This window comes from Vulpes lagopus, chromosome 8, assembly GCF_018345385.1.
Source record: "Vulpes lagopus strain Blue_001 chromosome 8, ASM1834538v1, whole genome shotgun sequence".
Lineage (NCBI taxonomy): Eukaryota > Metazoa > Chordata > Mammalia > Carnivora > Canidae > Vulpes > Vulpes lagopus.
In genome coordinates, this window is record NC_054831.1 from 41,062,734 (window position 1) to 41,076,777 (window position 14,044).

Here is a 14,044-nt window from a genome sequence, read left to right on the forward strand (position 1 = left end):
TCAGTGGTTGAGCGGCTGCCTTTGGCTCAGGTCATGATCCCGGGGTCCTGGGATCGAGTCCCACCTGGGGCTACCTACCTCTGCCTGTGTCTCTGCCTCTCTGTGTCTCTCATGAATAAATAAAATCTTAAAAAACAAAACTCCAGGGAAGTCCTGTCCATCCGTGCAGTGCCTTGCCTCAGTGATTCCTGACGTAGATTCAGAAATCAGTAGCCCAAATTTGAAGTATCAACCCATATTTTTGTCTCTTCTCCCCATCACTCTTCACCTGCTTCACTTCTCACATCAGTGAAGTTCCACGTGTCTTCTTGACATTGTGCTGCCTCCCACCCTTTTTAGACTTAGCTCTTTTGAACAATATATATGTGTATTTTTACATTTACCCAGCAAAGCCCACCTCAATGTTCGAAAGTTATGTCCTTGTGTTAATATGGTCGGTCCTGTGCTTACCGTCGAATCTCTGGAATCTAAGCCATGTCTCATTGATTACTGGGTCCTCTACATTTCCTCTAATGTCAGGCTTATTTTTAAGATCACCTCACTTCTCGTCTTTGTTTTAGAAGTCTCTGAACATAGAATCATCCACGAATTTTCTGACATTTTCGTAAGCTATTTTTGTAAAGTTTCGAGTACATGTTGATGCCTAGCACTTAATTTTTGACATAAAGACTTTTGACAGATTTGCCAGTTTGTCATAAAATATTTAATAAATCTATATAATCTGAAGCCCACAGATTAAATATTGTTCGGTTACCAGCTTGAAGCCAGGCGTGACTCCAAAGTCCAGATATTCTCATGGTATTCTGAAACCTGAGGACTGAATATCAGTCAAAATGTACTCTTAAAATGATCAGCTTAAAAAGTGCTTCTGAGAAACACAAGGGGAAAGTGGCAAATTAGTGGAACTCATGAAGCAATGCCCCCAGAGAACACGGAGTTAAGGAAGTGGGGCCTGAGAGAGCCCATCTCCAGTTTGATAGGGAAACTATCTTATGGACAACTGAGAACTGAATGAAACTACAAACTGTATTGTTAGATATGAACATGTGGACAGTCTAAAAGCAGCACCAGCTGGAACCTTAAGGCTTCAGGACCACTTATGGGCAGTCACTCCTCCCCTCCTTGTGTTATCTGAATAAAGTTTCTCTTAATACACTGTAGACTTCTTACACTGAAATACGGCTCAGGAAATATAAAAAACTTAGATAATGTTTGAACACGCATAACTATACTTTGAACCCAGGTAGATTCTCCCAACTCAAAAACAAATCACTTCAAAGACATTTTAAGAAACATAAGGGGGAGGGGAGAAAAAAGAAATACAAGTGTGGGGGTGCCTGGGTGGCTCAGAGGGTTAAGCATCTGCCTTTGACTCAGGTCATGATCCCAGGGTCCTGGGATTGAGGCCCAACATAGGACTCTGTGCTCAGTGAGCCTGCTTCTCTCTCCGTCTCCTCCTCCCTGCTCATGCTCTGTCTCCCTAATAAATAAATACATGTCTTAAAAAAAAAAAAAAACGTGTGTGTTTACCTCTCTCATTGGTTGAATCATAGAAGGCTGACCTTCCCTTTTTTCCACTGCTGACTTCTTAGGTCTATGCTATATTTCTTGAAAGTCATGATTTTGAAAAAAGAGGCAGACCATACAAAATAATATTAAAGGGCAAACATTTGACATCGTTGTCAAAGACCACCAAATAAAAAGTGAAACGTTCTCATATTCTAGTGCTGGTTTAAACTTTACTCTCTAAGGATTACAGGTTTCTCACTTAATATTGCCGGGGAGCTCTTCCAGAAGCCATGCCCTTCCCACCAAGTCTATAAAAGATCTTCATGGGTGTTACATATGGGCTTGGGAAGAAAGCCCCCTGGCCAGGGAGACCGTGCCTGGACAGGAGCCAGCAGCCTGCAGTTTGATTTCAGCCATAATCACAGGTTATGCACTCTTCTTTCAAGCCCTCCTCCCACACATTTGCTGTTCAGCTAACAGGAGACTGTATTACAAAATGGTAATGCAAAAAAATTGAAGACATGCCTGTGACAGTGGCCAATAAGGATGGTGTGAAGGCATGCTAAATTTTGATCATTTCTCTTTGATTTTGGTCAAAATAAAAGAAAGGTTGGTGCGGTGTGATTTTACTAAAGAATGTAATAAAATAAATTGAAGGGAATAAAAGAGAAAAGCAGTACAAATAACAGGAAGATACATCAAAATTACAAATAGAAGTCATTTAAAAGAAGAAAATATTCTACAACAGATGAAGAAAGTTTTAATTTCTTTTCACATTAAACATTGTTTACCACAATCAGCTAACAGAAATTACTGCAACATTGGTCAAGATGACATATAACTAAGGATAAATGTATGTTATGAGAAAACCTCATTTAATGTGACTGACGATGTTAGATACTCTATTTTTCATGATAGGATAAGATACAACCTATCTTGAACAGAAAGCAAATAATTCAGATCAAGGAGACATGCTGAGGTTTTAATAAAGAAGAAAAGCTTTGCCTTGTCCAGGACACTTAACAAAGTCGAGGATAATTTAGGTAAAAGAGGTGAGTTAGATAGCAAGCACTGGGCAGGTATCCCAGGCCCATAATTCAGGCTTTATTTACATGACTGGATCTATGCAGCCTTTACCTCTCGGTAAATGAGCTGTTATTTTTGGCAGAGAGATCTTCAATGGTAGCCTTGGATATGATTAATCATATTTCAGCCATCAGGCAGTCCAAGAAACTATTTCCAAAGGGACAGTTGAGTATTTTCATGGATATACTATTAAGGCATCTAAATTTTTGGTGTTTTCAGTATATAATTTTACTGCTATTTTAATTTTTTTTTTCATTTTGCACAACAATGTTATCAGGAATTAAGTGACATAATTATATCTCTATGAATGAACCAGTTCACCCATTTTGCACAAACTTTAGATTGCGGTCTTGTAAAAGGGAAATTTATAACATGGGAACACACAGAAAAATATATTGAAAACCAATAGAGAATTATTTTTTTAAACCATCATAAAAATTCAATCTAAATTAACTGATAGTCTTTAACTTTGGAAAAACAGAAGAGGAATTAGAATTAAAATAGGTATTAAAAATAATTACCAGTAGTTTGTTTTACAAAAGAAGAAGAGAGAAATAAATGGCATAATTGCCCAATTAAGTAACTCAGATTCCTCTTTAGTCAACACTAACAGAATTCACATTTAAGCTAGTCAACAAAGCATATAAATATTTAACATCTGAATACAACATTTTAGTGATAACAGAGACTGCATAATGCTATCCATTGTTGCTCTGTGCACAAATTAACCAGGTTAAATATCAAAGATACATGGTGAATACTCCTGAAACTAACAACAGAATATTAAACAAATCTCTTAAAGATTCAGAAATAAAAGTAGAAAACAATTTTAACATGGCTGAGACGGTGCTTAAACAATAATCGATTTAATCAAGACCTTTAAAATTACCACTGAAATGCACTACGATATTTTTTTCTCTTTAGTTTACAGAAAGAATCTATAAGTACAGGTTGCAGAAAGAAAATGTTTAGTGCTATTTACATTCGTTTTAAAACTCTGCTCTATACAAATTTAATTCTGATCAGTATGAACAATATTTTCGTAGATCTACTGCATATAAAGCCTTTTCATCAAAGCATCGACAATGAATAAAATAACCTGATTAACTTTAGACAAAGCTGACCATTTGAAACCATTTACACTTAGATGTTTTTAAGGGCCATGGACACTTATTTAAGTACAGAACATAATGTCAGCCTGCAACTTCATTTTTATAAAGGCTAAAGTTATTTATATGGAATATTGTTCTATATACTACACGCCAATCTATATTTAAGTTCTATAGTTAGGTATTTTATAAGTTTTTTATTAAATATATTCTACACATATTTGTAATTTCATCCAGGAAGAATTTCTTCCCAGAGAAAAAATATAAAATCTTTTATATTTGTACAGGTTTAGATGAAACTAGCTCATGCTTTAGTGCTGTGCAAATTGTTTTAGCATATCAATTTTTAAATTATTGGTAAAAAACAAAAGAATGGCATCCTTCATCATGTAGTATGCCCTAAAAGTCAGCTTTTGATTTTAATACAATTGCAAGCACTAATACCAAATGCAAACTACATAAAGAAACAAAATTAGTTACTGTGGAGAATTATTTTAATTTTAAGAATTCACCTGAATGCTAATGTGTAAGTGTGACACTGGACACAGTTACAGATGAGCAATAATTATGGAAAAATTCAATTTGCTGATGTTCAAATACATAAAACTGATGAGTAAATGAGGTTTTCTATTATCTCTGCGCGGCAATGCAAGTCTATGAGTATGGAATTGACCCTCCCACATTAAGGCTAGGAAGCGCACTCGCACCCCTTTTGTGCTGTGTGGACAAGCACTCGGTGACCGCGTGACTGAGGAGTGCGTGTGTGAAAGGAAAAGCAATTCGTTTCATCAGCTCTCCACTGAGTGCTTTAAACAACAGGCACATTTTGTTTTTTCATTTGTTGCAGTGAAAAGAGTCACACTCAGTTTTGTATTCTGTGCCAGTGTGGCCGTCATGGCTGACTCTGATAGAATTCACCCAACAGCTCAGTTTCTTTTCCATTTCTCCCTCTCCAGTCGGCCCACTAATTAACTTCATTAATTGCTGAGTGTGTTCCAGTATGGAATTGTATTTCTGAGCATTTCTAGGTGCCATAAACCAGGTTGTAAATTTTGCTGATGAAGAAAATCATGTCAATCTTTTTTAGTGCAAACTATATTTGGAACACTTGATTTGTTAGTTCTGGTGATGAAAATTTCTGTGGCAGCAAAATGGCTTCCGCTAGGAAAGAGAACTTGTTAACTTTGCCCCCGGAGATGGATAGCATTCAAAAACCAATATATTTTAAAACTGCTCAACATAAACAAAGATACTAGAAATAAAAAATCGTAGTGAAAAATGTTCTTGGTTCTTTTCACTTTGATGAGAGAAAATGACAGTGTTCATGAGATCATTCAGTTCCATGGATTTACAGGCAGACTCTTCCTAAGGGTTTCTGAAGCAATGTTGGGTCTCTTCTGTTCCAGCAGCATGAAAGACAAAGACTACATCACGGTACACGTAGTAGACAGTGTTTACAGGATTACACAACAATTACTCTCTCCAGTCTTTTCGCGATTCCTCTGACCTGAAGAAAATGCAGAAAAGCTTTGTTTATAAAAATGCTCAAATTAGGTGGTGGGGAGGGGTGGCATCCAAAAGTAATAAGACTTTTTTTTAATATTTGCAATTTTTTTAATTTAAAAAATTTTAATTTTTTTAAAAAATTTAATTTTAAAAATAATAATTATAGCCTGTTTTAATTATAACCCATTTCCGGGATGTCTGGTTATTTGCTTAGCAAGCTCTGTTCATAAACAATGAAAACTTCCTTTCCCTCAGAAGGTCCAAAAACACGGAACCATTCTTGAGTGCCTATCTCTGTAGCTGGAGTGAGAAGCCTCTGTAGTGCATAGCTTACCTTGAGAGTTTGGCTCTGGCAATGTCTCTCTGGCCACCAAATGCATCACCGTTGTTTTGCCAAAAGGAAGTTTTAATGCTATAGGAAAAGCAGAAGATATTCTGTTACATATTTACTGACCTACTGAAATCACTAATCAGAATTAAAACCATTTATTTTTTTATTTTTATTTATTTATTCATGAGAGACAGAGAGAGAGAGAGAGAGAAGCAGACACAGGCAGAGGGAGAAGCAGGCTCCAGGCAGGGAGCCTGACCCGGGACTTGATCCCAGGTCTCCAGGATCAGGCCCTGGCCTGAAGGCGGCGCTAAACTGCTGAGCCACCCGGGCTGCCCAGAATTGAAACCATTTAAAGAATTGATTGCTTTTTATAGAACCTCTTGAACAGACTGAACTTCTTACGAGTTTGAGCATCTCTTACAAAATGAAATTAGGTTAGTATTATCAGAAACAATTCAAAAATTATTCTACCCAGCTATGGCCATTAGTGTGACACTGATACCCATACTGTTGAAGGAAAGGGACAAGAAAAAATACAAAATTAATTAATATTGGAGATAACGTGCAGATAAGAAAAGGAACTAAAAAAAGTCTCTGCGAATATCTTTCCTAGATTAGGGAAAAGTAAAGGTATTTGTTTCTAAATCTAATTATCTGTCTAATATGCAGTCACCTAATAATATTCTTATATACCAAACAGGTCACTATAATGTAGAATGAACAACAAACTTAATTTACATATTCATTCTCAACCCTGTATTATTCAATGAGGAAGTAATTTTCTTTAAAAGGTTACTTTAAGAAAATCACTGCTTTGGCATTATTAATAACCACTGTTTTCTAGTTAAGTCTTAATTTAAAAGGCTTTTCTTATTCATAATAAAACATTTTATTATGAAATATTTGAGACATAGAATAATATAACACACAACCATGTATCCATGAACCATTTAAGCAAATACGAACATTAAGTTTCATGGTAAATCTCTTTGTTATTCTGTATAAAATTAGAAGCAGCCAGTGTATCTAACTTATAAAGTTATTTCCATAATTGAGATGACTCAGTTCTGACATCTAGACCTACTTTCTCATCACTAACTATATAAACTTAAGGCATGCTTAAGATCATTACTTAGCAAGTATGATCCTCCTGCTACCTGTTTTTTAAATTGTGCTCTATAGGATGATGGTTAACATGTAGATTAAAAAAAGAGTCCTAATTATCTTCAATAATATTCATATTTCATTATCAAGGTGAGTTTCCATCTTACTTAAAAAGTTGGCCAGCCATTATTTTGGTCTATTCTCTTAACTTCTCAAGTTCAAATGAAGTATGATGGCCCATAAATACACAATATGATGAAAGAAGAAGAAGGCCATTTTTGGATAATCTCCTAGGCTTGATTTAACATTAAAATGCAAATAAAACTTAGTATTATAAAATTTTTCATTAAATGTGCTGGGAAAGACTAACTGAATTTAAAACTACATATCACTCTCCTATCATCTCATAGATTCTAGTAAGCCAGATCTGGCTTGAAAATCTCATCTCCACTACTTGCCAACCTGAGATGAGTCACAGGCGAGTCATTTACCTGTCCCCTGGCCTCAGTTTCCTCCACCCAAAGGGAGACAATAATTCTATCATCTGCCCTTTACAGCTGTATTGATTAAACAAAATAATCCAAGGAAAGTGCTTAGTTCAGGGCTTGGCACAAAGAAAACATGCAGTAAATATTACCCTCATCATAATCGTCATTTTGAGAAAGCAAAGAAGATGGATCTCAGAAAATAGTAAGTGAGCAGAGAAATGAAGTACACTTAGAGAAATGTGGACAGGCCCGAAAGCTGCTGAGTGGCTTACCATTTGAAGCTACAAATTTGATTGATGGGGATTATTATTTTTCTTCTCCATCAGAATTTTAACTGGAAATAGTAAATACTGATGCTAACAGTATAAAGAAGGGAAAGGAAGAGGGATATAAGAATTTAAAGGCTTTCTCTTTCCTTCACTGTGGATGCCTCTGCTTACTATACTATGTAGGATATCGAAAGCAGGAGTTTGTTTTTTTTTTTTTTTAAGATTTTATGTATTCATTTGAAAAAGCGAAGAAAGAGAAAGAGAGAGGAGAGAGTGTGTAGGCACATGAGTAGGGAGGAGGCAGAGGGAGAGGGAGAAGCAGATTCCCCGCTGAGCAGGGAGCCTAATGTGGGGCTCAATCCCAAGGACGCTGAGATCATTTCCTGAACCAAAGGCAGATGCTTAACTGACTGAGCCTCCCAGGCTACGCCAGGAGTTTTCAACACTGCATAAAAATCACTCAGGATTTCAATTCAATGGGGACAAGGGGAGGGAGAGAGAGAGGAAGAGAGGAAGACAGAGAGAGAGAAGAAGGGAAGAGGGGAGGAGAGAGGTAGTGAGAGCTTTCCTCCAACTAGCCAGGACACAGAAATCTGCATTTCAAAATAAGTATCCTAGATGATTCTTATGCCAAAGTCTCCACATTTTGAGAAAGGATGAGCTCCAATGTATTGAGTGTCAAATTTGTAGCTGATCTTCTTTATCCTTAGTAAGACTGTTATCATACCTTTTCTTTAGTAGACTGAAATTCTATGGAACTAAAAAGTTATATCTCAAAAGGGATTTAAGGCTATGTTCTAAAAAACTTGCTAACAAAAAAATTAAACCTAAGACTTACTAAAACCACAAAATCATAGAGTGACAAAGAATGCCCAGGACTCCTGGTTTAACCATCCACAAAATGACTGAACCCTACCCACGGCTGTACCTAACGCTTGTATGTAACCAATAACAAGGATTTCACTCTTTTCCCTTAGTGGTCTATTCCTTCTTTAGGCAGCTTGACACGTTCAAATAATTCTTTCTTGTATTGAATAGTAATCTGCCTGTTTCTGATTTATAGCCGTTAGTCCTAAGCCTAATTTAAGGTTATACAGAGCAAGTCTCAAACAGTGCAAAGCTAGCCTACATCTTCTCCACACTAGCCATTTAAGTATTTATAGTTACCATGACCCTGTGTACTGTCTCTTTTATTATACAGATATGAGAACACGGGGAAACTAAAAAGCAAAACTGTGACCAAAAAAACCACATACTTGAATGTTATTCAACCTTTATGAAACACCCAGATAGACTAATTGTTCTGAAAGGTCTAGGTTATGCTTCTGTGCTATTTGTCTAAGTCACTAAAGCCAGAGGCAGTTTGTTTTGTTTTGGAAAATATTGAAAGCAATACAGAATGACAATATTAACAGTAAAACAATCTGTTAATTATTCAAAAAATAAATTCCAAAAAAGTGCTGGTAAAAATTTATACTTCAATGGGAATGAATTAATGGTTTGATTTTAACATAAATCCCATGATATTTATTTAATATAAAGTTGAGAATCTGGGGCCACGACGGAAAGATAATTAAAGATATAAGTTGTTGGGAAATTTCTCACATACAAAAATATTGAAAGGGAAACAGTCTCAAGGTGTACTCATGTAGCTAAGATATTAAAGTCAATTAATATTACAAGAGCTTCTGTGAAGCATAGACAACCAAAGACTAACACACGGCCCATCCCTTATGAATGTACAACATAGCCAGGGAACTGAGAGCTGGTCAATGTAACTTTATAAAAGAGCAACAAACCAAAACAGCTGTATTTTATTTATTTAGTTTTACTTCTTTAAAATTTGTTTCAAATGCGTAATATATACTTGGAAAAGAACAAACTACAGGAAAAAAAAAAAGGTTTGAGGGTCATCTACCTGGAGATGAGTGAACCTGCTGAGAGATCAATAGTCTGTAATAACTAATTTATATCCCCCAATCTCAACAAATGTAGAGGAAAACAGCCCAGTGGAAAACACAGACTGCTCCTCTAGACCAGAATCCTCTGCCCATGTGTCACAAATTTTTAGGCTTTTGCTCAGTTGTGCAAAGGAAATGTAGCTTCCTTATTTTATGTTAAATTAGTGTTATTTTATTTTTAAAGCTTAGTTTCTATCATTCATTCATTCTTCAATTTATTTAAGTAAAAACACACATACACACACAGTTCATTGATTTCTCCCACGTTCTACCTCTGGCAACCATTAATCTATTCTCTGTATCTATGAGCTTGGTTTGTTTTTCTCTATTGTCCTCATATAAGAGAGTGTATGGTATGTATCTTTCTCTTATTTCACTTAGCATAATGTTTGTTAGGTCCATCCATGTTGTTGTAAATGGCAAGATTTCATTCTTTTTTTATGGATGGATAATATTCCTCTGTGTGTGTGTGTGTGTGTGTGTGTGCATGTGAGAGAGAGAGAGATTTTATCTATGTATGCATAGATACTGTTGTATGCATCAACAAACAGTGGTTGCTTCCATATCTTATCTACTATAAATGATGTACAATGAACAAGAGGGTGCAGATATCTTTCTGAGTTAGTGTTTTCATTTTCTTCAGATAAAAACCCAGACACAGAGTTGCTGGGTCATACAGTAGTTCTATTTTTAATTTTTTGAAAATTAAAAAAAAAGGCTACATTTAAAATGTAGCTTAGTAGACAGCAGCACTTTTTAAACTAGTTATATAATACTGCCACTGAAACGAAGTTATGAGTGAAATTATATCTTTTAGTGTTCTACCTACCTGATACTGTCATATTAACCATTTGCATTCATCTACTCCAGCTCTTGTCACCTAGTATTTTGAGTGGGTTTTATCTGTTTCTATTACATAATACTAGAGCACCCTGAAGGAAGACATTCTGTCTTGTTCAACCCTGTATCTCCAATTGTTTAGCATAGTGTTGGCATGTAAGAAACAAATATTTGCTGAATGAATGAATGAAAATATCCTACCTTTAAGGAAAAACAAATTAAACATTTCATTGTTAGGTGTAGAGAAAAAAAAGGCAGACTATATTTAAACAAAAATATTAAAGTAGATCACTTCATTTGTCTACAAGTTTCTAATTATCAGAATATATTTGAAATACAGGTGCTAAAAACACAACAAACCCTGATGATGGTAGAGAATGTACCCCCATGAGGGGGTGCTATTGAGCTACATCTCTCCAATCACATACAAAGAGCAGTGATACCAAAGTATTTATAGTGTGCCAAACACTATTCTAAGTGCCTTGAATACATAATTTAACCCTCTCAACTTAGGAGGTAGCCACTACTGTTACCCCATTTTATAGATAAGGAATGTCAAGTGACTTCTCCGAGGTTACACAGCAGAATGGAACCAGGATACATGGACAATTTGGTTCTAAATGTGCTCTTTTAATCCCCACACCACACTCTAACTCATTAACGTGTTCTTACACCATGGTCAATTATATCAGAGTCAAACTGAAAACCAATGATCGTATACTTTCCCTGCTCTGTGTGTCTGGTTTTAACTTAAAAATATCATACCTAATTTATAGTATCCAGAAGTACAATAAAATTACATTTACAAAATAATAGGTAGGACTCCTAATGAGATAGAGTTTATTTCATAAGAGACTAAAAACCAATTATCAAAGTGCTAAAATGAAATTTAACAGAACGCAAAATACAGAGTTACCAAAATAGGCACAATTCATGAGTTTGAAATTATCATTTTTTGGGGGTAAAAGCAGACAAATACATTTAAACAAATGAATGCTGCTGCCATGAGACAGACATTAAATCCCATTACAAAGGTGACTGTTACCTCCTAATGTGACATTTCCATGTAGAAATCGTCCTTGATAAATAAGTCGTAGAATATTTGGACTGCTGACCTGCTCTTCTTCCCAGTCTGAAAAGAATCAGTAAACTTGTTAGGTGTATTTCAAGACAGAGTTAAGATATTACTGCATTGCTCAAAAAATGCAGTTGCAAATCAGAGAGAGAACACATCAAAGAAGACACGAGGAGCTTCGCAATAATTGAAATAGTCAAAATCAATCACTGTAGACCTGGTTCTTGGTAGTTCTTCTCATTAAATAGTAAGAGTTACAGAAAGACTAGGTTTGGCTTCTTAAAGAACACTAACAGGTGTCAAAACATAGTCCTGAAGTTTAAGAATCAAAACAAATGAGTTGGGAAAAATCTAATTCTAGGTAAAGAGAAATGTCATTTGAAAATTAATTACTATTACCAGTAATTAACAGAGAATATTATAATGTTCCAATATTTGTACTGTCAAAATATGTATTTGAAGCTAGAGACAATAAGTTTAACAAAGGTTTTAATATACTGATACAGAGAATTAAAAAATTATACCTTAATAAAACTAGAGAACACAAATTTAAAAAATAAAAAAAATAGCAATGTTTACTTTTGGATAATATTACTACTTTGTCTTCTGAAGCCAACTGATAAACATTATAGAAGATGTAACTTTACCCAAAGTTCACTTTACCCAAAATATTAAGAAGAAACTCGAAAACAACATATATTAGAAGATACTACACAAATATGCTAGGAAAGTACATAAAGAAAAATAAAAAAACAAACTGGTGAGTAGGATGGGTAACAGAATATTTCGTGTACAACTTATGCTATAGTGAAATATGGAATACTACTGTTAAAATAATGATTTAACATTATTTAACATATCCACTGATATTGTGATAGGGTACAGGGTTAGTAATTTCACTAGCTGGGAGATATAAAAATTTAAGCTCTGACTGTGACAAAGATTGAGAATTCCATTATCATCTTTTTCAAGAATTCTAGTATGATGTGTTTGTTTCCTACAGAAGCTCCTATTGTCAGGAGCTGTCAACAGAAGGATGAGTTTAAATATCCTAAAGAGAAGTGGCAGAAAAGAAGTAGAGCACTTTTCCTTTTGAGTGTTCAAAATGATGAATATGAATGTGATAAAAGTATCTCTCCCACTGACTCAGCACAACAGAAATGAGAGAGGAGGCCAAATGAATCAGCCTGGCCATTCCTCCCCCTTCCAAGCCCCTTGCATACCTCTGCTGCCTCAGACAATAAGCACTCCCAGGTCCCTTTTTACTGGAAGATCAACTAAGCCTCTAACAACACTTTAATATGGATTACTTTGAATTCACGGCACCCCAAATTATTATTTAACAGACTATTTCTGGTCAAGATGGAAGTGTCCATACATATAAGGACAAATGTCAGTGTCTAACTGGAAAAAAAAGATTATAAAAATATTTAAAGTATTTTTTCAAGAGGCAAAAACTTGGAGCTACCATACTTCATTATTTTATACAGAGTGTTGTAACTTCCACATATTTCATTTGGTTTAATATGCTATCTACTTTTACCTTTCAGAGGATCTGAGATTTAGAGAGACCTATAGAAGAACAAGGCTTTAAGGAGGAATTTCAACAACTAGTAACATATATTTAGAGTATATTTTTTTGGACCTCTGACCTGGTAAGAGCTATTCCACCTATTAACTATATTCCACTAAATTGCCTAAGAGTAGACCAAGAAAAACTAACTCTTTCCAAAAATATATTGTACATGTTTTCTCCTACTGGTTTAATATTTACTATATTTACATTATTAGCACCAACAAATATTAACATTTGCTGACCTATTATGAGATAAAATGTAGAACTAGATTTTTAATTTAAATATTTTATATAATATAAAACTTTATTTTTATTCCCTGCATTGTCTAAAATTGCTGGGTAGAAGTGGCAAACTTAGGAAAGGCTGGGCTCAAAAATTTGCAGGTGAAAATAAATAATGTGGGATTGACACAATTTCCAATGCTGATAGATGGCCGATTCATTCATTTGGGACACTATTTATGGCATACACCTGCACTTCAGCCCTACCTTCATTTACTATTAATCAGGATTTTTAAGGAATTAAGAGGTATGTATTTTTTTAACCAGAAGTTATAAAGCTGCCCCCAAAAATAAATTTTTGAGAGGAACTGCCCTTTTATGTCTTGTGTATGTAATCTTTTCTACCATACTATAAATGTCAAAACCGATCTTTACCTTCTCCTCCCAAAATCACAAAAGTAATCTTCTAGATCATATTCTGTACATCACTATTAGGTATTTAAAAATGTTTTTCCTACTGACAGTCATCTATCCTGCCTGCCTACAAGGAAAATTCCATATTCTAAGAGCCCCAAGTTTGGTCTATTTCAGCTTTTCTGAAATTCCTTCTTACCTCCAACATTTCGCTTTAGTCCCTCCCTGATTTAGGAACAAATACTGACTAGTCCCTGGTTACCAAAGGAAGAAAGATCCAGTCATCTGAAAGTATTAGTCCAAATTAGTACTTCTTAAATGCAGGTCCACAAATCCTGAGTTCAAGAACAACAAAGCCATGTTCTTAGGGTCTGAAAGTCCTCGAGAATTTTTAAATCATTTTTATATTTTAATGATAATCTGGAAGAGATTATCTAGATAACTCAAAAAATCAACTTATAATCAAGTACAGTCTTGGATTTATTGCCCACATATGCAGTTTATGATTGTACTGGCGCCAAGCACTACTTCTTTAATTGTCAAGAGGTTAA

At 35.0% G+C, this 14,044-nt stretch overlaps 1 protein-coding gene across 1 annotated transcript in view; it reads right to left on the reverse strand.

Moving 5' to 3' along the window:
- Positions 1-2,249: 2,249 nt before the first annotated feature.
- UBL3 (ubiquitin like 3) overlaps positions 2,250-14,044 on the reverse strand; it is a 68,716-nt gene continuing 56,921 nt past the window's right edge. The window contains exons 3-5 of the mRNA XM_041766488.1: positions 11,252-11,338; positions 5,545-5,622; positions 2,250-5,211 (exon numbers count right to left, since the gene is read on the reverse strand). Of these exons, the coding sequence (XP_041622422.1) occupies positions 5,159-5,211; positions 5,545-5,622; positions 11,252-11,338 (218 nt within the window). The 3' untranslated portion in view covers positions 2,250-5,158. The remainder of the gene's footprint in view (positions 5,212-5,544; positions 5,623-11,251; positions 11,339-14,044) is intronic.